Below are 24,275 nucleotides of genomic sequence, written 5' to 3'. Positions count from 1 at the left end.
TGTCCCGGGTTCGATGCCCGGACCGGTTGGGGATTTTCTCTGCCCGGGGTGGGGTGTTTGTGTTGTCCTCATCATTTCTTCTTCATCATCATCATCATCATCATCATCATCATCATCATTTGTGATTGTGGCTAGATTGGGTTGTGTAAAAATTGGGACTTCGTGCGGGTGCTGATGACCACGCAGTTGAGTGCCCCACACACCAATCATCATCATCATCATCATCATCATCATCATCAGACCACTTCATTGAGACCACTTCATTGAGACCACTTCATTGAGACCACTTCATTGAGACCACTTCATTGAGACCACTTCATTGAGACTACTTCCTTTGACACTCTGTGATATAGCATGGTTCTCCTCTCCCATCTGCTAAGTTTTGAATATCTGCTGATAGCAAATTTTTTTTCTTTCCTATAATTTTCTACCATGTTTCCAGTACTGTTTTGTAAGTCATATATGGCACATGTATTGCTTTTGCAGAGGTGTAACTGGGCTTTCTCCATTTAGCTTTGTCGTTTAGTTTTTCTTCTCACTACGCTGATTGCATTGGTGGCATCAGTTTGGCTGTGGAAGGTGTTGATTAAGTATTACAATCGATTGGGGTTAACACCATAGTTCGATACGTGTGAAACTTGGTGAGCTAATCGGCACAATTTAATTTAATGACCCATACCAACAGAATGCTGAGCATTCTGACTTTTATGGAAAGTACTTTAAATTACCAGTGACAAGACAGTTGACATTCAAATACATCAGCAGCCCCGTCTTCCATTACAAATTTCATCATAGCTACTGTTAGATTATGACTTTTGACTTACTTATTTTTGTGTATAAAATGATATGCAGTATTGATTAATTGATTTAATAATTAATAATTTCATATAATTTACCCTAATTTGCAGTAGGGCACTGATGCATGTAAATAAGGGATCTACATTGTGTGAAAGTAATAGCACCCAAGTATTTTTCTGAATTTCTGACCAGCAACATTTTCTGTGAGCCAAAATCATATTAGTTCTTGTAATATAAGAAAATCAGAAAAATCCAACCTAGCCATTTTTAAACCACAATGTAGCCTCCAAAATAGCAGTTTGTTCTTGTGCCAGTCTACAAAGAGTCAGACTTCACCCAGAATTGGCAGTCGGTCGTTTGAAAGCTCACGAGTAAGACCTATGTCGGGAGCACTCCCAGTGTCAATTTGTGCCACTACTACATGTGTTCGGCGAGCAAAAATATGTCCACTGACAACAGCAAAGCTCAAGACTTGGATGCTTAATAATTTTTGAGTGATTTCTGTAGCCTAAATTAATGAACATCTTTACTAAACTGTGTTGTGATTGAAAAATGGTAGGAAATGTTACGGTCATCAAAACTACCGATTGTTGAATACTGAAGCTCGTTATGGACTGGATTGAACTACCGAAGTGAAATCATTTCTGTAATAAATTACTACAGGGTAGTGTTAAAAAGGAACTGTGACTTTTTTGTGTAAATACTGACTGTATTTTGTACCACAGTCAAACAATTAACTTCACCACTGTTATTGTAGATGTCGATCTGGTTTTGTGGGCTAGTAAGTTTTTGTAATTGATAAACGGGTCACTGTTCTTAACAGTTGAACTTAGTGAAGAATGCATATATGTGTGTTAATGCAATCTAGATTGTATGTACATTTTTGAGTAAACACCATCCCTCACTCATTTGGACTTTCAACTTCACTGATAAAAGAGTGATGATGCTACTGAGGAAAGAACTACAATAAGCAGGTCAGTTCTGCTTAAAGTCTTTGCTGAAGCAGAGAACTTACCTCTCCGTTTCTCACAGTACCAACTCCAGCTCACTTACGCAATCGCACTCGAATGTTTTCCTAATTGTCCAACTTATCGGATTCTTCTCGGATAAGGGACACCGATTCACCCACCCTCGGGGGTGATTAACAGTCGGAATGCACCTGGAGGTCCCCCACGTAACTTGCTCAGAATGTGCACACTGTGTTCTGCCCCCTCCGTTAGCACCCAGACCACGAATTGAGACCAACCTGCATCATCCCTGTTATCTTTCAATGTCTGTTTTTGTCAGTTCATCAGGAGTATCAGGATGGTAGTAGCTCTGAAACCCCGAGTAAGGCAGGATATGCTTTACGCCTCCTGCTAACCCTTTTTTTTAAAAAAGAAAATTGCTACCAGGAACATCTAGTGTTTTTACTGCAGAGCTGATAGTCATTAACAGAGCTTTAAGTTTTATAAAACAGACTTCTGTTGATGAGATCTTAATTTGTAGTGACCCAGTGAGCAGTCTCCGTGCTATTGACCGATGTTACTTTCGTCACCTACTGTTTACGATCTTTTCCGTGACCTCAGTTGCAGTGCCTGCTCAGTTGTCTGTCTCCGGGTCCCGAGTCCAGGGAATGAACCGGCTGCCTGTTTGGCTGGAGAAGCGATTACCCACCCGACATTCACGTAGACAGTAGTGTGTGGAGATCTGCAGACCTCTGTTCACTCAGAAACAGAACATCTGGTGAGCTACTGTCCCTTTTAACAAACTCTACACTATCGAGGAGACTGCTGCTGTACCGCTGTAATGAATCTCCTATCCTACGTAGCACAGTCTTCCGGATTGTTCACCTCTAATGTTGGTGGACAGCGTATGGTGGTTTTGAAGTGCTTTTGGGATGGTGTGGGATGGTTTGACTGGTTCTGTGGGATTGTCAACACCACCATCTCTATCAGCTGCCACGGTCATACCTCTCCTACTCTGTTTTAATCACTTTCAGGTGTGGTTTGCCCTTTTTTCTGCCATACCCTATTTTGTGTTTTAGGGGCAACACTCCATTGTAGCCGAGACCTTCATTATTTCTTACCCTCCGTACTAGCTGTTGACAGAGTATCTGCTTAATAGGGTTTCACGCTTCCCCCAAGATAGTGGGTGCTGTTCCCCTCTTTAAGACTTCGACTCTCCGGAGAGGGGCAGCTGAGGGAGGGAAGACTCCCGCCACACGCCGAGCCCCGAGCGACACTCGCCCGCGCCCACCCACCTCTTGACGTCACTGTTACTCTCACCTTATTTTCTTGTCGCCAGCCCATCTGATGTTCATTACGTTTATAGATTTATGGCTTTTGCTATTTTGAATGTCCTGGCTAGGTCATCTTCTTCCTCTGTAACTTGGTGAGCCCATTATGTGGTCGGTGGGGATCGGATAGGAGTGAAGTTTCTGCCTCCACAAATGGGTGTGGGGAGAGTCCTTGTATGCTCTTATAATTTTGTATCTGCCCAACCCGTAGACATTTACCTCTCTTTAAATTAATTCTCAGCTGTGACAGAATGTCTGCAAGGTCGCCACAGGCTCTGGAAATTGGGGAATATCGGGGAATTTTAAACACGTCAAGGAAATTGGGGAAATTTGAAAAAACACTAGAAATACTCATTTTTGTCTCGGTATGTGAAATGGTTTGTTTACTGATGTGTCGTGCACCGTCGCTGAGCACGTGTGCCTCTTCCCTACTCCCTCATTGCTGCTGCTTCTCTTCTCCCCTTCCTACCGTTCCCATCAGTTCGCAGTCGGTGCTGCCGACACTTCTTGCCGCCAGCCTAGCAGCTGCCGACGAGAGGCGTGGAGGTGTGGGGAGTGGTTTGTTCGGATCTGATTCTGAGATACTGTAGACGCAGTGGCCAGAGCTGGCAACCCTGCGTACGTGAGTTGCGTCTTAGTGATTGTGTGAATGCGTGTGTGCTCTTGTTTGGCTGTGGCTGAAAATTTAGTTGTGAGAGTGTGATTGTCTTTTCTACGTGCCCGTTCTGGTTCAGCGATCGTCTTTACGGTGACTCGCTACCTATCCTCATTATTATCGATTCTCGGAGTATTCGTACGGATCGAGCACCGTGGCCTCATTTCGTCGACGCGCTGTCTGTGACTCTGAATAGCTGGCCACACGAGTGGATTTCCGTGACGACCTAAAACTGCAGGCCGTTTCTGCGAGTATCTGTAATGTGTCTGGCCTGCTGTTCAGTTTCCACTAATGTGCAGGCCCTGCCTGTCTGATCTAGTCCCACTGATCTGCCTGCAGGCCGGATCTGCTTGTGTGTGGTGCGATGCAGCAGATTTTCACGGTTTATCCTCGGACCCAGGTCTGCGGTGCTCCTCAGCAGACCAGAGGCCGTGGGCAATGGATTTCAGGAATTGTGACTGTCTCACCACAAGTACGTTGCACAGTGCGGCATTTTATAGACATTTTATTTGTTCTAGTACATTTTGGCACTTCAAAAGTAGTTTATATATCAGAAAAATTGTGTTGGTTGCTGGCAGCTTGTGCACTATGTACTCATGTATTTGTCAAAAGAAAAGTCACATAATACTCACTAGACATGGCCTGCACCTCAACAGGTATGGGAAGGGGAGGTTGGCAAAGCTTATACGTGACAGCATAGGTGGGGTTGGTGGGATCACTCGTGGGAAAATTCCTGCAGTAGTGGGTGTTAGAGCTGCACTTTTTTTAGATTGAAGTCAGCTGATAGGTATTCCTGCTTAAGGGAAGTTTCTCTAACAAGGGAATCACTTTTGACAAAGCTTAGGTATCCGAGTAATAAGGGAATTAGTATATTTCATCAAAATATACAAGGTATTAGAGATAAAGTTAGTGAACTGCTTATAGATGTTGACTCTGAAATTATTGGTATATCTGAACACTTCTTAAATAAGGAGATAATTCAGAGGCTTCCTTTACCAGGATACAGGTTGGCTGGCTGCTTTTCGAGGAGCTCTTTGCAGTGTGGGGGAGTAGCCATGTATGTGAAAAACGGCATCCCATTTGAGTCAATTGATGTGTCAAAGTACTGCACTGAAAATGTGTTTGAATGTTGTGCAGGTGTGGTTAAATTTAATGGAGCTAAACTTGTAACTGTTGTTATTTATAGATCCTCAGACTCCGATTTCACAACATTTTTGCTAAAGCTAGAAGAGGTTCTTGGTTCACTTTATAGGAAATACAAAAAGTTAGTTATATGTGGTGACTTCAATATTAATTGTATAAGTGATTGTGCAAGGAAGAGGATGTTGGTAGACCTCTTTAATTCATATAATGTTATGCAAACCGTATTCTTTCCAACGAGAGTGCAAGGGAACAGTAGAACAACCATAGACAACATTTTTGTTCATTCCTCATTACTAGAAGGGCATTCTGTTAGCAAAAAGGTGAATGGCCTTTCAGATCATGATGCGCAAATTTTAACTTTAAAAGATTTTTATGCTGCAACATGTGTTAAATATAGTCATCAGCTGTTCAGGAAAGCTGATCCAGTTGCTGTAGAGACCTTTGTAAACCTTATAAAGGAACAAGAGTGGCAAGATGTTTATAGTGCTGATACAGTAGACGATAAATATAATGCTCCTCTCAAGACTTTTCTCATGCTCTTTGAAAGTTGCTTTCTGTTAGAACGTTTAAAACAGGGTACTAGCACAAACAGGCAGCCTGGGTGGCTGACTAGAGGGATAAGAATATCTTGTAGAACAAAGTGGCAATTACATCAAAACGTTAGAAACAGTCAAAATCTAAATGCAGCAGCCCATTACAAACAGTATTGTAAGGTGCTTAAAAATGTTATTAGGAAGGCAAAAAGTATGTGGTATGCAGATAGAATAGCTAAGTCTCAGGATAAAATTAAAACCATATGGTCAGTCGTAAAGGAAGTTGCTGGTCTGCAGAGACAGGTCGAGGATATAGAATCAGTGCGTAGTGGGAATGTCCGTGTTACTGATAAGTCGCATATATGTACAGTATTTAATAATCACTTTCTGAATATAGCAGGTGAACTAAATAGAAACCTAGTCCCAACAGGGAATCATATAGCGCTCTTAGAAAAAAGTGTTCCGAGACTGTTACCTGAAATGCTCCTCCATGATACTGACAAGAGGGAGATTGAGTTAATAATTAAATCACTAAAGACCAAGAACTCTCATGGATATGACGGGGTATCTAGCAGAATACTGAAGTATTGTTCTATGTATGTTAGCCCAGTTCTCAGCCATATCTGTAACTTTTCCTTTAGGAGTGGTCGGTTTCCTGACCGATTAAAGTACTCGGTAGTGAAGCCACTTTATAAAAAGGGAGACATTGATAATGTTGACAATTTTAGACCTATTTCTATGCCATCGGTGTTTGCTAAAGTTATCGAGAAGGTTGTATATACAAGGTTACTGGAGCATTTAAATTCACATAATTTGCTGTCAAATGTTCAGTTTGGTTTTAGAAATGGTTTAACAACAGAAAATGCTATATTCTCTTTTCTCTGTGAGGTTTTGGATGGATTAAATAAAAGGTTGCGAACGATAGGTGTTCTCTTTGATTTAATGAAGGCTTTTGACTGTGTTGACCACAAAATATTACTGCAGAAGTTGGACCATTATGGAGTAAGGGGAGTAGCTTACAATTGGTTCGCCTCTTACTTTAAGAACAGAATGGAGAAGGTAATTCTCCGCAATATTGAGAGTGGCAGTGATGTTCAGTCCCAATGGGACACTGTTAAGTGGGGCGTTCCCCAAGGGTCGGTGCTGGGGCCACAGCTATTTATATAAATGATATGCCTTCTAGTATTACAGGTGATTCAAAAATATTTCTGTTTGCTGATGACACCAGCTTGATAGTGAAGGATCTTGTGTGTAATATTGAAACAGTAACAAATAATGTAGTTCATGAAATAAGTTCGTGGCTTGTGGAAAATAATTTGATGCTGAATCACAGTAAGACTCAGTTTTTACAGTTTCTAACTCACAATTCAACAAGAACCGATATTTTGATCAGACAGAATGGGCATATTATAAGCGAGACGGAACAGTTCAAATTCCTAGGCGTTCGGATAGATAGTAAGCTGTTGTGGAAAGCCCATGTCCAGGATCTTGTTCAGAAGCTAAATGCTGCTTTATTTACCATTAGAACAGTATCTGAAATAAGTGACAGTTCAGCACGAAAAGTAGTCTACTTAGCATATTTTCATATGCTTATGTCGTATGGTATTATTTTTTGGGGTAATTCTTCTGATTCAAAAAGGGTATTTTTGGCTCAAAAACGGGCTGTTCGAGCTATGTGTGGTGTAAGTTCGAGAACCTCTTGTCGACCCCTATTCAGAAATCTGGGAATTCTGATATTGCCCTCACAGTATATATTTTCTTTAATGTCGTTTGTTGTTAGCAATATTAGCCTATTCCCAAGAGTTAGCAGCTTTCACTCAGTTAATACTAGGCAGAAATCAAATCTGCATGTAGAATGCACTTTTCCTTGACTCTTGTGCAGAAAGGAGTGCAGTATTCTGCTGCATCCATTTTCAATAAGCTACCACAAGAACTCAAAAATCTTAGCAGTAGCCCAGACTCTTTTAAGTCTAAACTGAAGAGTTTCCTCATGGCTCACTCCTTCTATTCTGTCGAGGAGCTCCTGGAAGAGCTAAAAAATTAAGCAAATTCCAGTGTTACATTGTTGATTTTCTTCATTTAAACTTACGACTTGTCACCTGAATATGTTTTTCTTTATATTTCATTTTATCTGTTTCTAATATCGTGTTATAATTTTATGTATTGACTCGTTCCATGACCATGGAGACTTCTCCTTAATTTGGTCCCACAGAACAATAAATAAATAAATAAATAAATAAAATAATAGATGTAACACAATATCAAACATAGTAGAACCAACCTTTTATTGGCAGCCACCGACAGAGCTGGTTTACACAGTTCATCCCCATCTTACACACTTCTTTCAAGAGGCCTACTTTTTTCTGAGGTTATTTATGAAATTGGTGAAGGTATTTTGAATCTCTTTTAACTCCAAGGAAATGCGTATTTTTGTCACCAAAAATGTTTCATTTATTTGAAATAAATTAATATCAGTGGTTTTAATGAAACACGCATACCGTGTGGCTTGCTTTCTCCATCTAAAAACAGTTCATTACAAAAGATGTTGAGGTTAGTACTAAAGATTTTTGCTCACATCAGGAAATGCCATCTGCTTGCAAGGTTTTTTTAAAGATATTTCCTAGTTTACACTATTGTTTCTTGTACCATAGCTACAAAGACAGATTGTCAACTTACGTCTTAATTTTCACCCTTGAAATCTCAAAATTTGTCAGGGAAAATGCTAAAACTTGTCTGGAAATCAGGGAATTTCACTCAGGGAAACTTGTGGCAACCCCAGTCTGATACATCGCCATGAGTCCCTCGATCCTTACCGACCAACCGACACATTTCTTTGCGTTGTCCTGCTTCTGTAATTGTAACCTCTTCACATTTTCAACTGTGCGAATCCGAGCAAAGGAGATTGCAAAAAAGGTGACAGTTGCTAGGATATTAGGTATAAAACCTAACATCCGACAAGAAATACGTAGTCTTAGAATCTATAAATTTCGGTACCACTTTGCGCAGTGGACAGTGACACCGTATAGCATTAATTGTCAATTCACGAGCCTAAGTTCGAATATTCGTGCGAGTTGCTCTTTCCGTGTAGCAGAATTAGTGTAACTCCGTTTTTCTGCGCAAATCTGTTTCCAATCAGTTGCATGTCGAACAGCACCCACTCGGCAGCAGTAGTATCTGAAAAACAGCATTCGGTGAAATCAAAAAAGTGTATGAGCACTTTGCAAAGTGTCAGTTGCACCCAAATAGTACTACTTTTACTGCAACAACAAAAGTATAGAACATTAACAGTTTGTGTTACAATCGCCCGGTAATGACGACGGTCCTGTACTGTGATCTTGACAGACCTCTTAGCCACTTGTATGCATCGTGACTAAAATGCTTGTAATGTAGTTGAGAATTCAGTTTTTTATACAGATAACCTCCTCAATTCTCATATTTACTATTGTAACTCAAAGCATTAAACTTACTAAGTATATTGTTCACTCTCAAAATTATATACAAATCAACTCGAATCAGTCTGTAGTTTGCAGTTGTAGTGTACAGAATGTAATTATAATACTACTGCGACTCCCTGTTAAGTTACAGCTGTGTGCTGGAGTGGTACATTACCTTTCACGGGCAAGTGTTCTGCCTACTGAACAATCCAAGCACGACTCACGACCTGTGCTCACAACTTTACTTCTACCAGTTCCTCATCTCCTACCTTCGAAACTTTACACAAGTTCTGTCACATTCCTCGCAGTCTCGACACTCCCTAAAGAAATGATCGTACCCAGAAATGGCTCAGCTGTTGCCTAAAACGTAGTTTCTGCAATGAATTTTGATTCTACTGTGGAGTGTACACTGATAAGCAACTTCCTGGCAGGTTCGAGTCTTGGTCAGCCACACACTTTTAATCTGCCATTAGATTTCAAATTGGTGCACACTGTGCTTGAGGTTGAAAATTCATTCAGAGCAACAAAACCACACAAACTGAAAAAAGAAAAAATAACAAATGACAATAAATTAAAAGCACATTTTGGTCTTGCTGAAACTTTCTCGGCAGCAACAGTACTTAAATACCAAATTACATAAAACTGCAATAACAGTCCAACACGTTTTCATTAAACAGTCTCAGAATAATTAATTATGTTGAAAGGCTCATCTCTACTTACTTTTTAAAGAAAAATTCATTTATGTATTGTTAATAAGAAACAGTGATACACGTTAACTCTAAGAACAATAATGCGAAAGAGAGATCGTGTTTTATTATAGTTTACTTGACCTGTCTCATATATGAAATTTTTCAACATAAGAAAAAGCAGATACATATGGCTAAATTGACAGTGAAATTAGTCTATTCTTAGTACACATATACAGAAACAATTATTGCTACACATGATCTTTGTCTTGTCATGACAACTGTATCACCACTGGAATTAGTTCACAGTGGACAACTGGCAGATTCTGCATCTGATATACCCATGACACGCATAATCACAGGTGATTGTCAATAAAAACAAATAAGATAGTTAGAATTTTGTTTAAAAACAAAAGTATAAAATTTGTAGCTGATGTTGTTGTTTGTGCCTGTTACTTATAATTGACTTTGTAGAAGGTTCTTGTAAAATAAGTACAAAAATGAAAGAAAAAACTTTAGTAGACAGTCTCCAAAAATTTGTGCTATGCACAAAGGAAAATAAAAACTGTATTTGAATTTCAGCTCCATCTCTAGTGGCCTCATTGTCGACAGTAGGTTAAATGCTAATCTCCCTTGCTTCTTTTGTTTGACTACTACTACTACTACTACTAGTAGTAGTAGTAGTGTTCCAGCAGTAATCGTTCCTATTCATTAAAATGCTTATCATTATACAGTCTAATTTTGGAAGTCTATGTATCTCAAGTGCTATCAACATTTAATATGGTTTAGCGTTCCTTTACCTTTTATTCTTGACAGTTGTGCCTTTATGTGCTTGTTGGACTTCTGATCCATCTGTTTTAGCATTGCTATTAAGAACTGTTACACCACATTTTTAATCTGTACCAGATAACTTGTGAGATATCAATTGCATTAATGTGTATTTTCTTCACAAAACTTACGTAGACTTGTTAAGTCAAACCTACTCAGTTCAATAAGCCGTGTCCAAAATGGCTCGGAAAGAATGATGGAGATTATAATGTCTCCTTGTCTAACAACCTTCAGTCATTTCAACCTACGCTTTGGTTTTCAGCACTTTTATTCTCACATTGCAGGCCCCCCCCCCCCCCCCCCCTCCACACACACACACACATGCACAGGAGTTGTGTCGCGTCACTGGCTGCCTCCAAAGGCACAACAGTTGCCGATGCGCGTGGTTCTGATGCAGAATCGTGTCTTTCTCAACTCACAATGAAGTATTGACAAATCTATATTTGTTCATGATAGGAGGTCACATGTTATGACAGGTCGGTGTAGCAAGCACGTTATTATAAATGTTTTCATAGAAATAAAGTGGTGATGGCTAATAACTTGTAGTTCGCATATTTCTGTACTTCGTGGACCCGATGCACACAATAATCCTGACAAATACCCAGGGAGACCCTCAGCCAAGATACAGACCTCATAAATGCCTTGTTGTTGTTGTTGTGGTCTTCAGTCGTGAGACTGGTTTGATGCAGCTCTCCATGCTACTCTATCCTGTGCAAGCTGCTTCATCTCCCAGTACCTACTGCAGCCTACATCCTTCTGAATCTGCTTAGTGTATTCATCTCTTGGTCTCCCTCTACGATTTTTACCCTCCACACTGCCCTCCAATACTAAATTGGTGATCCCTCGATGTCTCAGAACATGTCCTACCAACCGATCCCTTCTTCTAGTCAAGTTGTGACATAAGCTCCTCTTCTCCCCAATTCTATTCAATACCTCCTCATTAGTTATGTCATCTACCCATCTAATCTTCAGCATTCTTCTGTAGCACCACATTTCGAAAGCTTCTATTCTCTTCTTGTCCAAACTATTTGTTGTCCATGTTTCACTTCTATACATGGCTGCACTCCATACAAATACTTTCAGAAACGACTTCCTGACACTTAAATCTACACTCGATGTTAACAAATTTTTTCTTCTTCAGAAACGCTTTCGTTGCCATTGCCAGTCTACATTTTATATCCTCTCTACTTCGACCATCATCAGTTATTTTGCTCCCCAAATAGTAAAACTCCTTCACTAATTTAAGTGTCTTATTTCCTGATCTAATTCTCTCAGCATCACCCAACTTATTTCGACTACATTCCATTATCCTCATTTTGCTTTTGTTGATGTTCATCTTATACTATCCTTTCAAGACACTGTCCATTCTGTTCAACTGCTCTCCCAAGTCCTTTGCTGTCTCTGACAGAATTACAATGTCATCAGGAACCTCAAAGTTTTTATTTCTTCCCCATGGATGCCTTATAAAGGTGAAATTACTACTATTAATGATCCTTCCTTCCCATCAACATCAGAACCACTGGTTTTGAAAGTTAACATTTGTGCTGATATGCCCCCCTACCCCCCCTATTTTTGTGCTTGTGTTTGTTATTGTTTGGTTTTCCTATCTGTTAATTTCTGGTTTCGCACGGGACAGCACTTCGATTGTGGGTGCTAAAATAGACTGCCACAGTGTGTTGACAAATTCTCTGTCCTGCCAGTCGGAGATACTATTCAGGAGTGAACTGTCGACATATTGCTATTCCACAGGGTCTCGAGGCACTGCAACTCGGAGAACTGTAAGAGCGGCAGGACCGAGCGGGAGGCGATGCGTATCTTCCGCAGTGCCCGAAACCTGCGTAAAGTACACATGTGGTGCGCCGTCAGCCCCCACGTCATCGACGTGCTCTGCGACAAATGCCGGAGACTCGCAGATCTCCGCCTGCACGCCGCCCAGAAGCTTGGCTATTCGGTAAGTGTTACATTCTTTTTATTAAAAGATGGGAAATCCGGGATTGAGTAATGACAAGATTGCTATTGATAGATTGCTATTCACCGTATAACGGAGATGCTGAGTCTCAGATAAAACAAAAAGTGCTGAACAAGTAAACTTACAGCTGAAAGGCCTCCTTCTGGATTACACACACACACACACACACACACACACACACACACCGCACATGCACGCATGCAAATAGAACTCACATACATGCCCACTGTCTCAGGCTGCCGAGGCCAGATTGTGAGCAACTGCATGTAATGTGAGAAACAATCTGGGTAGAGGGGGTGAGGATGAGACTGGATGGGAGGGATAGCACGTAGAGGTGGGGGACACTAAAGTGCTGCTTGTGGGAACATACAGGAATGAGGAGGGGAGATGGTAGGGCAGCTAGGTGCAGCCGGGGTGTTAGACAGAGAGCGGGGAGTTGGGGAGAGGGGGGTGCGGGAAAGGAGAGAAGTAAAAGGACTGTGGGTGCATTGGTGGAATCGAAGGCTGTGTAGTGCTGGAGTGGGGACAGAGAATAGGATAGGTGGGTTAAAGACAATTATCGACAGAGGTTGTGGCGAGGAGAGTTACGAGAACATAGGATATATTGCGAGAGTTCCCAGCTGTGCAGTTCAGAAAAAGCTGGTGGTGGTAGGAAGGAACCAAGTGGCACAGGCTGTGAAGCAGTCATTAAAATGAAGAATGTCGTGTCAGACAGCACGCTCGGCAACTCTGTACCACCTCTACAAAAGCCTCCGAACCTCCCACACGTCGCCTCATAGCTGATAAACCCTGCCTTGCTAATGTTGTACTTTTACCCCACCCTCAAAAACTCCCTTCCACCACCGTCCGGAATTCAGAACCTAAATAGACCCGAAACACAGTCGTGATCTTTCCTCCGAAAGACTTAGCCCCAGAAAGTCCTTTCTGAAGGACTTACCTCTTGCCTGGTTCCAAAGTTCAGTCCTGCTGGACTTTTTAAGGAACTTCTCTCCTTCTCCTGGTCTCTGCAGTGGAAAAAATTGTTTGCTACCGACCCTACCCACCAGACTCGACCAAAGACTAATGTCGGACCTGGCCGACTCAGTTCCCTCCCATTGCCCCCAACTCACCCCCTGTTAACTTCCCAGAATTTCTTAAGCTCAGACCTCGCCTCACCGTCATTCCCCAAATCCCTCGACGTGTAAACTAACTTTCCATCTGGAGAAAGAACTCAATCCACCATGTAAAAACTGATCCTGACCTTGCAAGCCTACCTGCTGACAAAGGCTCCACCACTGTGGCTTTGAACTGCAAGGATTACGTGGCAGAAGGGCTCCACCAGCTGTCTGATTTGTCCATCCACAAACCGTGCCACATTGACCCTGTTCTAGAAATCTAGCAGGGTCTCCAGACTCTCCTAAAATCTTGCACAACCTCTCCCCAGAGTCTCAGTCTCTCTCTCTCTCTCTCTCTCTCTCTCTCTCTCTCTCTCTCTCTCTCTCTCTCTCTCCCCCCCTCCCCCTCCCTCCCTCCCTCCCTTCCTCCCTCCCTCCCTCCCTCCCTCCCTCCCTCCTCCTGCTCCTCCTCCTCCCTCCTCCTCCTCCTCCTCCTCCTCCTCCTCCTCCTCCTCCGACGACCCCCCCCCCCCCCACCACTCCCCCACTCACTGCACTCCTACTTTCTATATGCTCCACGAACTGAACCACCCACCGTTACTGTGCCCCCACTGAGAGAATCTCTGCTGTTGTAGACCAACACCCTCAGCCTATTACTTACAACCTACACTCCTATCTTAAAGACACCGACCATTTTCTCCTCAGACTCTCCATAGTTCCTTTACTGCACGGTGCCTGCTCGTCACTATTGGTGCCCCCTCCCATTACACTAACATTCCCGATGCCCACAGCGTAGCCAATACTGAATGCTACACCTGAAAAATTCCAGATCTACAACCTCCTTCCTGTCACCCTGACCGACTTTCATCTGGTACTCCTCAACCCGACAAGCCACCTTCCTCAATATTGTCCTCCACCTCGAGCGCTGCTACTTCGGCACCTCTGTCCACACGGAACTTACCGGCCACGAGCAGTACCTCCACTTAGGCACAGCTGACACCCGTTCCGTACAGAGAAACCCCTGTCCCCTTTGAACAGCCCAGCCACTCCCGGCCGTCGCATCTGTAGTGACGAGCAGTGCCTCCCGCTGACGCCTTCACGGACCGACCTCGTGCAGAAACAGATATCCCGTGCCTTATTTCTCCGGTCAGCCGCCACCTTCCGGAGTCCCACTGTCCGACCGCAGAGGACCGTTCTTCTTGTGACTCGGTGCTGCCCACGACCGGAGCAACTGAATCGCATTCTCTGCCGGGGTTTCGGCTACCTCTCGCCGTGCCCCGAGCTGAGGAACATCTTGCCCACTATCCCTCCCAAGCTGGTATTCCGCTGTCCACCGAACGTATGCGATATCCTCGTCCGTCCCTAGACGGCCTCTGCTCCCTACCCTACGCCTCTAGCTCGTATCTGTGTAAAAAAAAACCGAGATGTGAGACCTGTTCCGTATTTTCTTCCATCACCATCTACGTACTGAGATGGTGGCGCCGCGTATAGACGTACTACTCGACAGATCCGCGGAAAATTAGAGTTTTTAAATCCTGTGTGTGTAAAATGTAGTAAGAAGGTGAGAAATGGTGTTAAATTATGCCCACGGTCCCAAAAATGGATCCGTCGACAATGTTTAAATACTTTAGAAGAAAGAAATGCGACTTGCGACTGTGGGAATGTGCACTGTAGTTATCGTGATTTATTGTTTTTGCGAAAGGAATATCGAGAAGGCTGTGTGACTGCTTCATTAAAATACGATCTTGTCAGCCAAACTGTATGTACAAAGCTTGAAAAAGTGATAGGAGTCAATTCAGAGTGTAGTGACACTTTTGTAAATGGGCCAAATGATAACTTCATATGGCCTAAAAAGTTCCCTCGTGTTAACCGTAACGAGAAAAACTTCAGTCTCCCAGTGGCAAAAAACCTGTGACGAGTCTAAAAGATGTGAAAATAGCGAAAGAAACAAAGTACTTTCACCAAATGCAGAGTTTAAAAACCAGTCGAGTACAAAGTCTTGTAATAACGAGCGAGGAAGTACCGGTACTATAATTTTCAGTGAACATACGTATTGTGAGAACGTGACGAACACAAGTAAGAAGAACAAAGAAGATATTTACATGCTCTCAGACAGTCATGGAGAGGGCTTAGCTGGTATCATGTGTAACACGCAAACTGTGTTTAAAGTTAGTGGAATGACAAAACCAGGGGCTCCCTTGAGTGAAATTCTAAAACACTGTGAGCATTTTTTGGAGCCCAGAAGAAACTGTTTAATAATTGGGGGTGCTAATGACGTTTATAGGAATGAGGGTAAACTTCCCACAAGAGCACTAAGAAGCACTCTACAGAAAATTACAAATGTGAACTTCTATACTGCAAGTATACCACAAAGATACAATCTGATGTAAAAATCTTGTGTCAACAAAGAAATCGCTGTTACTAATAGAAAATTTGAAAAAATATGCCGAAGCTTCCCGAATGCCACACATGTGAATGTACCGTCTTCAGAAAGAAGTCATTTTACCAGCTACACAGAAATAAACTTGGAAAAGCATTCATTAGTCGAGAAATACTTAATGCAGTGTTAGCAGTTGAAGACAAGAATATCTGTACCATACCACTACCACCACCCATCACAGCAACTGAAATTCTCTAACATAAAAATGAAACTAATTCACCGGCAACAGATCCAGCACTAGAATCTTCACTTGCCACAAAAGTAGCTGAGGCAAATAAAGCCTCCACAACAGCTCCAACAGTATCAGAAACAGCTACAGACTATACAGCAGCATCACTAGCAAGAAATGTGCTTACGGCCAGCGAGTCGCATCAAAGTTGCGACACATACAGAAGAAAGAAAGACGAGATGCACGAAACCTCTGTCCCTAAAGGATTTTTGGTACCCAGCCTCAATATGAAGAAACCGTTGACACTGGACAATACAAGGAAGAGGTCCTCTCAACCAAGTTGCAACATCTTAAAATTACTTAGCCTTAATATACAATGTCTCAAAAATAAAATTCTAGATCTCGAGATTGAGGCCAGTGAATATTGTGTTGATTGCATTTGTAATCAAGAGCACTGGTGCAAAAATTATGAATTAGAATACATTAATATTTCCCCATATACCTTGGTTGATCATTTTTATAGGAAGGAAGCCAAGAATGGGGGTGTCTGCATTTATGTAAAATCAGATATTAAAGTGAAAAACAGACCCAAAGCTGAACTGCTGAGCATAGAAAAACATTTTGAGGCAACAGCAGTGCAAATGAGTGTAAAAAATAGGAAAATAACAGTCATGTCAGTGTATAGATCACCATGTGATGACCCAGAAATTTTTTAAGTAGACTCAAGAACTGCTGAGCTTCTTACATGATGAGAAGACATCAGTAATTGTATGTGGGGACTTTAATGTCAATATGTTGGTAGGTAGTTCATTTAAAATTAAATTCCTCAATATTTCACATAGTTTCAACCTATATTCTAACATAAACAGTCCTGCAAGGGTAACAAACACTTCAAAAAAGTTTCATAGATAATATAATTTCAAATATAGAAAGCCCAGATACAGAAGTTTTGAATATTGACCTAGGAATATCTGATCATAATGCACTTATTATTAAAGTGCTCACAGTTCCAATACATACAAAAACAGTACATCACATGTATAAGAGAATTTTCTCTCCCGAAAACTGCAACCAGTTTGGTATCACACTGACTAACCAATCTAGGGCAGAAGTATTGTCACAAACTGATACAGATGCTCTCTCTCTTTTCATGACAGATTTTGAGATGTGCTTTTCAAAAAGATTAGTTAAAATCAACTCATCTAGCCATACACACACAAATTCTTGGTTCACGTCTGGCATTAAAAACTCTTCCAAGACTATGAAAAGACTAAACACTGAAATGAAAACCAATACCGACATTACTTTTAAAAAAATATGTTAGTAACTACAAAAAGGCATATAGAAGGATAATTAATCTAGCAAAAGTATTAAGTAATGATAGACTAATAAGGAAGTCAGACAATAAATCAAGGACCACATGGGAAATTGTTAAAAGAGAAATAGGAAAAAGCTCTAAAGACCAGGATATTGTACTTAAATCTAGTGATAACATTGAAATAAAGAAGGAAGTCTTGCCCAATTACATTAACAACTACTTTCTAAGTGTACCTGACAAATTAAGCAAGAGCCTTACCAAACAACAGCACCAAAAGTAGTCAGTAGCATGATAAGAAGTCCCACTAATACATATGAAATATTGAAAGTAATTAACAGTATGAAATCTAAAATGTCTGCAGGACTGGATGAAGTGTCAGTGACAATAATAGAAAAAGTCGGCTCACAAATCTTGGAACCACTGGTAGATATTGTCAATTTATCATTCAGTGAAGGTGAGTTCCCCAAAAGGCTGAAAATTTCTAAGGTTAAACCATTATTCAAAAATGAGGATACGCATAAGATAGTGGCCCCCTATTATTCCTAATCTATATAAATGACATTGAAAGGCCGAACAGATCATCAAAAATTATGTTATTTGCAGATGATACAAGCATAATTATAAGTGATGACAGCAAATCCTTATTCAGTACAGCTGAAAAAGTTGTGAAGAGGGTGCAACAGTGGTTTTATGTAATAAGACAGACAGAAAGTCTGCTGTACAAAATTTTTGGGCATGTACATTGATCAACACTTGAGCTGGAAAGCCCGTGTCACATACATATCCAAACAAATTCAGTTCAGCGTGTTTTGCACTGAGAATAATTTCCAGAGTTTGCAGTGCAGAGTGTACAAGATTAGTGTATATGGCGTATTTCGATTCTATTATATCCTATGGAATAACATTGTGGGTGCAACTAAATGTCACTTGAGAGAGGTTTTTAAATTACAGAAAAGGGCCATTAGAATTATTACACACAGCTCTCCACAAACACACTGCAATCCCTTGTTCATGCCGCTAAACATACTTACAGTACCATCTTTGCACATATTAAAAAGCATACTGCATACAAGAACACACTCGAGTAGTTTACGTGTAAATTCAGATCTTCATGACTACAATACACATATTTGTAAGAATCTGCATGTAGAAGGAACAAGGAAAACAAAAACTCAAAAACATGTGAGCCACTGTGGATTAAATTACGGTGAGGCAAGGTTCGAGCTTAAGAAATTCTGGGAAGTTAACAGGGGGTGCTCTATAATGCTCTGCCACACTGCATCAGGGGAACAGAAGATGAAGGAAAATTTAAGTCGGAATTAAAAAGTATCTGCTAAATAAATGTTTTTATAGCATAGAGGAATATTTTGAATCCTTAAGTCACTAACTGATAGTTGTATTGTCAATATCATGTTGTTCTCATGGTCAATTCTATGTCTCCTTTATACTCTTTTAACTCTAAATTATGTGCAATATGTTTTCGAAAATGTACTAAATATATATAAATTCATCACATACGGTACATGTTAAAGGAGCATGTTTTAATTTTCAACATATTATACAATGTTAATTTTATGTGTTTGATAGAAATTTGTAATATTCTGCTGTGCATATCCTGGACAGTATTATGACATTTCCTATATCATGTAAATGATGCAAAGGATGATAATAAATGAAATTCCGGTCACAAGCATTACCTAATCCCATCGAAGGCAGGGCTACCTGTGAAACCGATCGTGTGATTTATGAGCTAAGTCGCAACCACTGTGCTGCTTTCTAAGTAGGCACGACAACTGTCAGGCTGTCTGTGTGCACGAACCACTAGCGGCAAACTGTGGCCGAGAAACGGCTGGACCCCACAGTTGCTGAGTAGGCTGCTCTTCAGGACATTCTCCATTTTAATTACTGCTTCACTGCTTGTGCCGTCTGGATCCTTCCTAACATGTGTCCTTCCTAACAGTACCAGTTTCTCTGAATTTTGCAGGTGGTAACTCTCCCTGCAATACATCCCGAGTACCAATAACCCTCCCAGGCTGAAGCTTCATTAGTTATTGTCCATTGTCCTTCACCCGCCTGTCCCCTTCCTCATTACCCCTCAGCACTGCACTTCTTCCTTTTCCACTCTCCTTTCCCACCCCGTGCCCCTTCTCTAATCTGCCGACTGCACCTAGTTGCCCTCCCCTCTCCCCACTCTAGTACCTCCCGCTGTGGAAGTCGAACACGCACCAGAACAAATGGACGTGGTCAGCCCGTAGATGGCTCCATGTCCGCGGCGGCTATTCCGCGCAGCGGCTCTCGCGCAGCAAGGGTACCACCGCAGACAGCGGCCAATAGCCGCTCTCTCTGGTTTCGTATACAGGTACCCGCTCTGCCCTAGTCCGGCCAGTCTGGTACTTGCTCTGGATTTCGTTTCTCTCTCGGCAGTACTGCGTTCTGGTCATTGTTCGTTGTTGACATTTGCCTGGCTCTGGTTCTGAGTGGATTTACTGTCGGTGTTTGGTGTTGTGGTTTCTACAAGCCCCCATTGTTTATCTCTTCCTCGTTGTGTCGGTCATAGTCGGTCGTGGTCGGTTGTTGTCGGTTGTCATTGGTCTGTCGTCCGACTCGTCCTCGTGTTTACCCGGTGTTGCGTGCTCCACCGCCGGCGGCTTCCCCACCTGGCGGCTCCGATCTGCAGCCGAAGGCGTTCCCGCAGTTGGTTTTGGTTACTACACCCAGCCTGTCCCTTATGCTCCCACAAGCAGGACTCTACCGTCCCCCACTTCTATCCTGCCATCCCTTACCATTCCTGCCCCCAGCTTACTCCCACCACCCAGATTTTCTCCCATCTTGCACAGCAGTAGCTTGCACCCTGGCCCAAGCAGCTCGAGACGGCGGTCGCGTGCGAGTGAGTTGCGTGCGGGTGCGTGGGATGGATGAGTGTGGGAGTTGTGGGTGTACTTCAGAAGGGGTCAGTGAACTGGCAGCCACCAAGTCTTGTTTGCTCAGACTGTTAGCTTTCTCTTCACCTTTCCATCACTTTTCCTGTGCTTACAAATACTCACATTGGGTATTAGGAGCCGAAATAACCAGCTTGGCATTGCTTCTGTATAAATAGGTTGCAGTGTTGTTTTGTGGATGAAACAGTTTCTGGTTGGCTTATTAGAGATATCTGTGGCATTTTTTTTTTGCTTGCTTTAATTGAAACTGCTGAAATCCGTATCACTAAATGGCTGACACGATAATGGTCCCCATTGCAGATTGGCTGCGTAATAGCCTACAGGGGCAACAAACAATTGATTTTCGGTACTTCATATAATTACTGTCTGACCTTAAAAGAAAATGCTGTCATAATATACCCATTGAGAGGTATAATCCTAAGTCAAAGATTTAATGTAATAAAACAAGTATTACAGTTCAAAATTGTGCACATCTTGAGGCTGCATAACACACAGCACACAAATTACCCAGACTATATACTTACACACACACACACACACACACACACACACACACACACACACACACGCACACAAAATAATGAAAGGAAAAAATTTCATCACTTATCACATTTTCACTGTTCATGCAGTGAAACATCCACATCAGGCATTACTCTATTACTTCTTCACTACTAACTCTATTTTCAACATGTTTTGCAGACAGTATCCACACATAGCACAGATAGATTAGGAGATATGGTTGTTGATGTCTTCAGTCTGAAGATTGGTTTGATGCAGCTCTTCACACTACAGTTATTCTGTCCTGTGCAGGCTCCGTCATTTCGAAATAACTGCAATATACAGGGTGTACATAAAGCCCAAAAACACTTCAAATAATTTATTGCACAAGAACTAAACATTGTACAGGTATCATACATATGTAATTTTGAAGAGAAAACCTGAAAGTTTTTTTCACATATACCGCCACAGCATAGTTGGGTAATTTGCCGATAGTTGGCACTAGTCGCAAATGTGGTGAGTTCAGGTGCAGAGTGAGCTTTCTTTGTGTCGGAGTTCGACAAAAACGAGTGTGCTACAGCTGTTTGACAGATGTTTAGAACCGAGTACAGTAAGAAGCCACCGACAAGGAAGGCTATTTACCGCTGGCACAGCAAATTCATTAAGATGGATTTCTCGTGCCCGGCAAGATGAGCGGATGTCCCAGTGTGGGTGAAGTGAATGTGGAGCACATACGAGGGACATTCGTAAGCAGTCCAAAGAAATTGGTAGGTCACGCATCCCGTGAACTCGAAATGGCTCCGATGACTGCGGAAAGTCCTGCGACAGAAGCTGTCTGTGAAACCGTTCAAATTGGAGTTAGTGCAGAAGCTCAATGGCGACAACAAAGATGAGCATTTTGAGTTTTGTTCACAGTTGCAACAACTGAATGAGAATGCGGATGGCATTGTTGATCGCTAAATTTTTAGCGGTGAAGCTACTTTTCACACTGATGGGAAAGTGAACAGGCGTAACTGTCGAATCTGGGCTACAAAGCATCCACACAAATGCATTGAATTTGAGCGTGATTCCCCAAAGGTAAGTGTTTTTTTGTGCCTCGTCATGTCGAAAACTGTACAGGTGATTCTTCTGGTCGAGAGCACTGTCACTGGACATTCCTACCCGGACATGTTGCAGCGATGGCTGATGCCTCGAATGCAATCGCACTTTCCGTTCATCTTTCAGCAGGATGGGGCTCCACCCCATTTTCGTCGTGAAGTTCGTGGGTACCCGAACACGGAGCTATCGCATCGATGGATCGGCCGTGCTACAGAAGGGGACAGCTGTTTCACGAAATGGCCTCCCTGATCGGCAGATCTCACTCCGTGTGACTTTTTTGTGTGGGGACCATTAAAGACCTGGTGTATGTACCTCCTTTATCACGTGATGTAGCAGAGCTCTGGGAGAGAATACGGGAAGCGACTGCCACAGTCGACTATGCCGTGCTGGGACAGGTACGGCAAGAATTTGATAACCACTCGTGGTTTGCACATCGAATTTTTGTACAAAAAACTTTCATAGTTTCTCTTCAAAATGCAATATGTATGACATCTGTACAATGTTTAGTTCTTGCACAATAAATAATTGAAAGTATTCCTGGACTTTATGTACACTCTGTATGTCCCTTTGACATCTACACGATTACTCTGCAATTCACAATTAAGTGCCTGGCAGAGAGTTCATAGATCCACACTTAGGCTACCACTCTACCGTTCCACTCTTGAAGAGCGTGCAGGAGTAACAAACCTAAATCTTTCTGTGTGAACTCTGCTTTCTCTTATTTTATTATGATTTTACCCCCAGTAGTTCCCTCCAGTAATAAACTGGTAATTGCTTGATTTTTCAGAATGTGTCCTGTCAACCATTGAGCTCTTTTAGTCAAGTTATGCCACAGATTTCTTGTTTCCCCAGTTCTGTTCAGTACCTTTTCATTAATTATATGATCTATCCGTCTAATCTTTGGCAATCTTCTGTAGCACCACATTTCAACTTCCTGACACTTATATCCATGTTTCATGTCAACAAATTTCTCTTCTTAAAAAACTCTGTTCCTGCTATTACCAGTCTACAGTTTATATCCTTTCTACTTAAGCCCTCATCAGCAAAACTCATCTATTACTTTTAGTGTCTCGTTTCTGAATCTAATTCCCTCGGCATCCCCTGATTTAATTTGACTACATTCCATTACCTTTGTTTTACTTTGTATCCTATCTTCCCTTTATAAGACACTACCCACTCGGTTCAACTGCTCTTCCAAGTTCTTTGTTGCCTGACAGAATTACAATGTCGTCGGCAAGCCTCAAAGTTTTTATTTCTTCTCTCTGAACTTTAATTCCTACTCCAATTTTTTCTGTAGTTTTGTTTACTGATCATTCAGTGTAGAGACTGAATAACATCGGGGATAGGCTAAAACCCTGTCTCACTCCCTTCCTTTTCGTGCCCCTCAACTCGTAACTGCCACCTGGTGTCTGTACAAGTTGTATACAACCTTTTGGTCCTGACACGTTACATGTGCTACCTTCGGAACTAAAGAATGTATCCCGCTTAACATTGTCAAAAGCTGTCTGCAACCCTACAAAATCTATAAGAGTAAGCTTGCCTTTCCTTAATCTATCTTCTAAGGTAAGTCATAGGGTCAGTATTGCCTCGGGTGTCCCTACATTTCTCTGAAATCCAAAAATATGTTCCCCGAGGTTGAGTGCTACCAGTTTTTTGATTCACCTGAAAAGAATTTGTGCTATTATTTTGGAACCAGAACTTATGAAACTGTTAGTTTGGTAATATTCAGACCTGTCAGCATTTGATTTCTTTGGAATAGGAATTATGATATTCGTCTTCAAGTCTGAGGGTACTTTACCTGTCTCATATATCTTACATACCAGGATATCATTAGTTCAGAGGGAATGTTGTCTATTCTAGGGGCCTCGTTTCGACTCTCGCAGTATCGTATCGTATCTCCCATCTCGTCTTCATCTGTATCCTCTTACTTTACCATAATATTGCCTTCAAGTTCATTTCCCTTGTGTACACCTTTTGCATACTCCCTCCACCAGTCACCTTTCCCTTCTTGCTTAGGACTGGTTTTCCATCTGGCCTCTTGTTATTTGTACAGATGCTTTCCTTTTCTGAAAATGTCTCTCTAACTTTCCTTCAGGTGGTATCTATCTTTCACTGGGTTATATATACTTCTGTATCCTATGTCTTCAAACCACTCCTGCTTAGCCATTTTGGATTTTTTGTTAATCTCATTTTTTAGATGTGTGTACTTCCCTTCAACTGCTTCATTTGCTGGATTTTTATATTTTCTCCTTTCGTCAACTGAATTAAACATATCTTGTGATATCCAGGGAGATATTTAATCGTAAGCACTGAGACGTTTGAAAGACTGCATTTTGCTTAAAACAGAAAAAAGTTATCCGAATAATACTCCTCCAGTGTTTGATGAATAGGATGG

At 41.7% G+C, this 24,275-nt stretch overlaps 1 protein-coding gene across 11 annotated transcripts in view; it reads left to right on the top strand.

The window, feature by feature from the left end:
• The window catches only part of LOC124622601, a 113,268-nt gene that overhangs the window by 33,339 nt on the left and 55,654 nt on the right, over window positions 1–24,275 (top strand). For 10 of the 11 annotated variants that reach the window (XR_006980658.1, XR_006980657.1, XM_047148360.1 and 7 more), the window contains one exon: window positions 12,105–12,306. Coding sequence is in view for 9 of the 11 variants with exons in the window: in XM_047148360.1 (XP_047004316.1) it covers window positions 12,105–12,306 (202 nt within the window). In the remaining 2 variants the exon portion in view is untranslated. Of the gene's footprint in view, window positions 1–2,445; window positions 2,524–12,104; window positions 12,307–24,275 lie in introns of those variants that run through there. The other variant, XM_047148362.1, reaches the window with a different exon arrangement.

Source organism: Schistocerca americana, chromosome 7, assembly GCF_021461395.2.
Source record: "Schistocerca americana isolate TAMUIC-IGC-003095 chromosome 7, iqSchAmer2.1, whole genome shotgun sequence".
Lineage (NCBI taxonomy): Eukaryota > Metazoa > Arthropoda > Insecta > Orthoptera > Acrididae > Schistocerca > Schistocerca americana.
The sequence above is the reverse complement of the archived record's forward strand: the minus strand, read 5'-3'. Positions and strand labels throughout refer to the sequence as shown.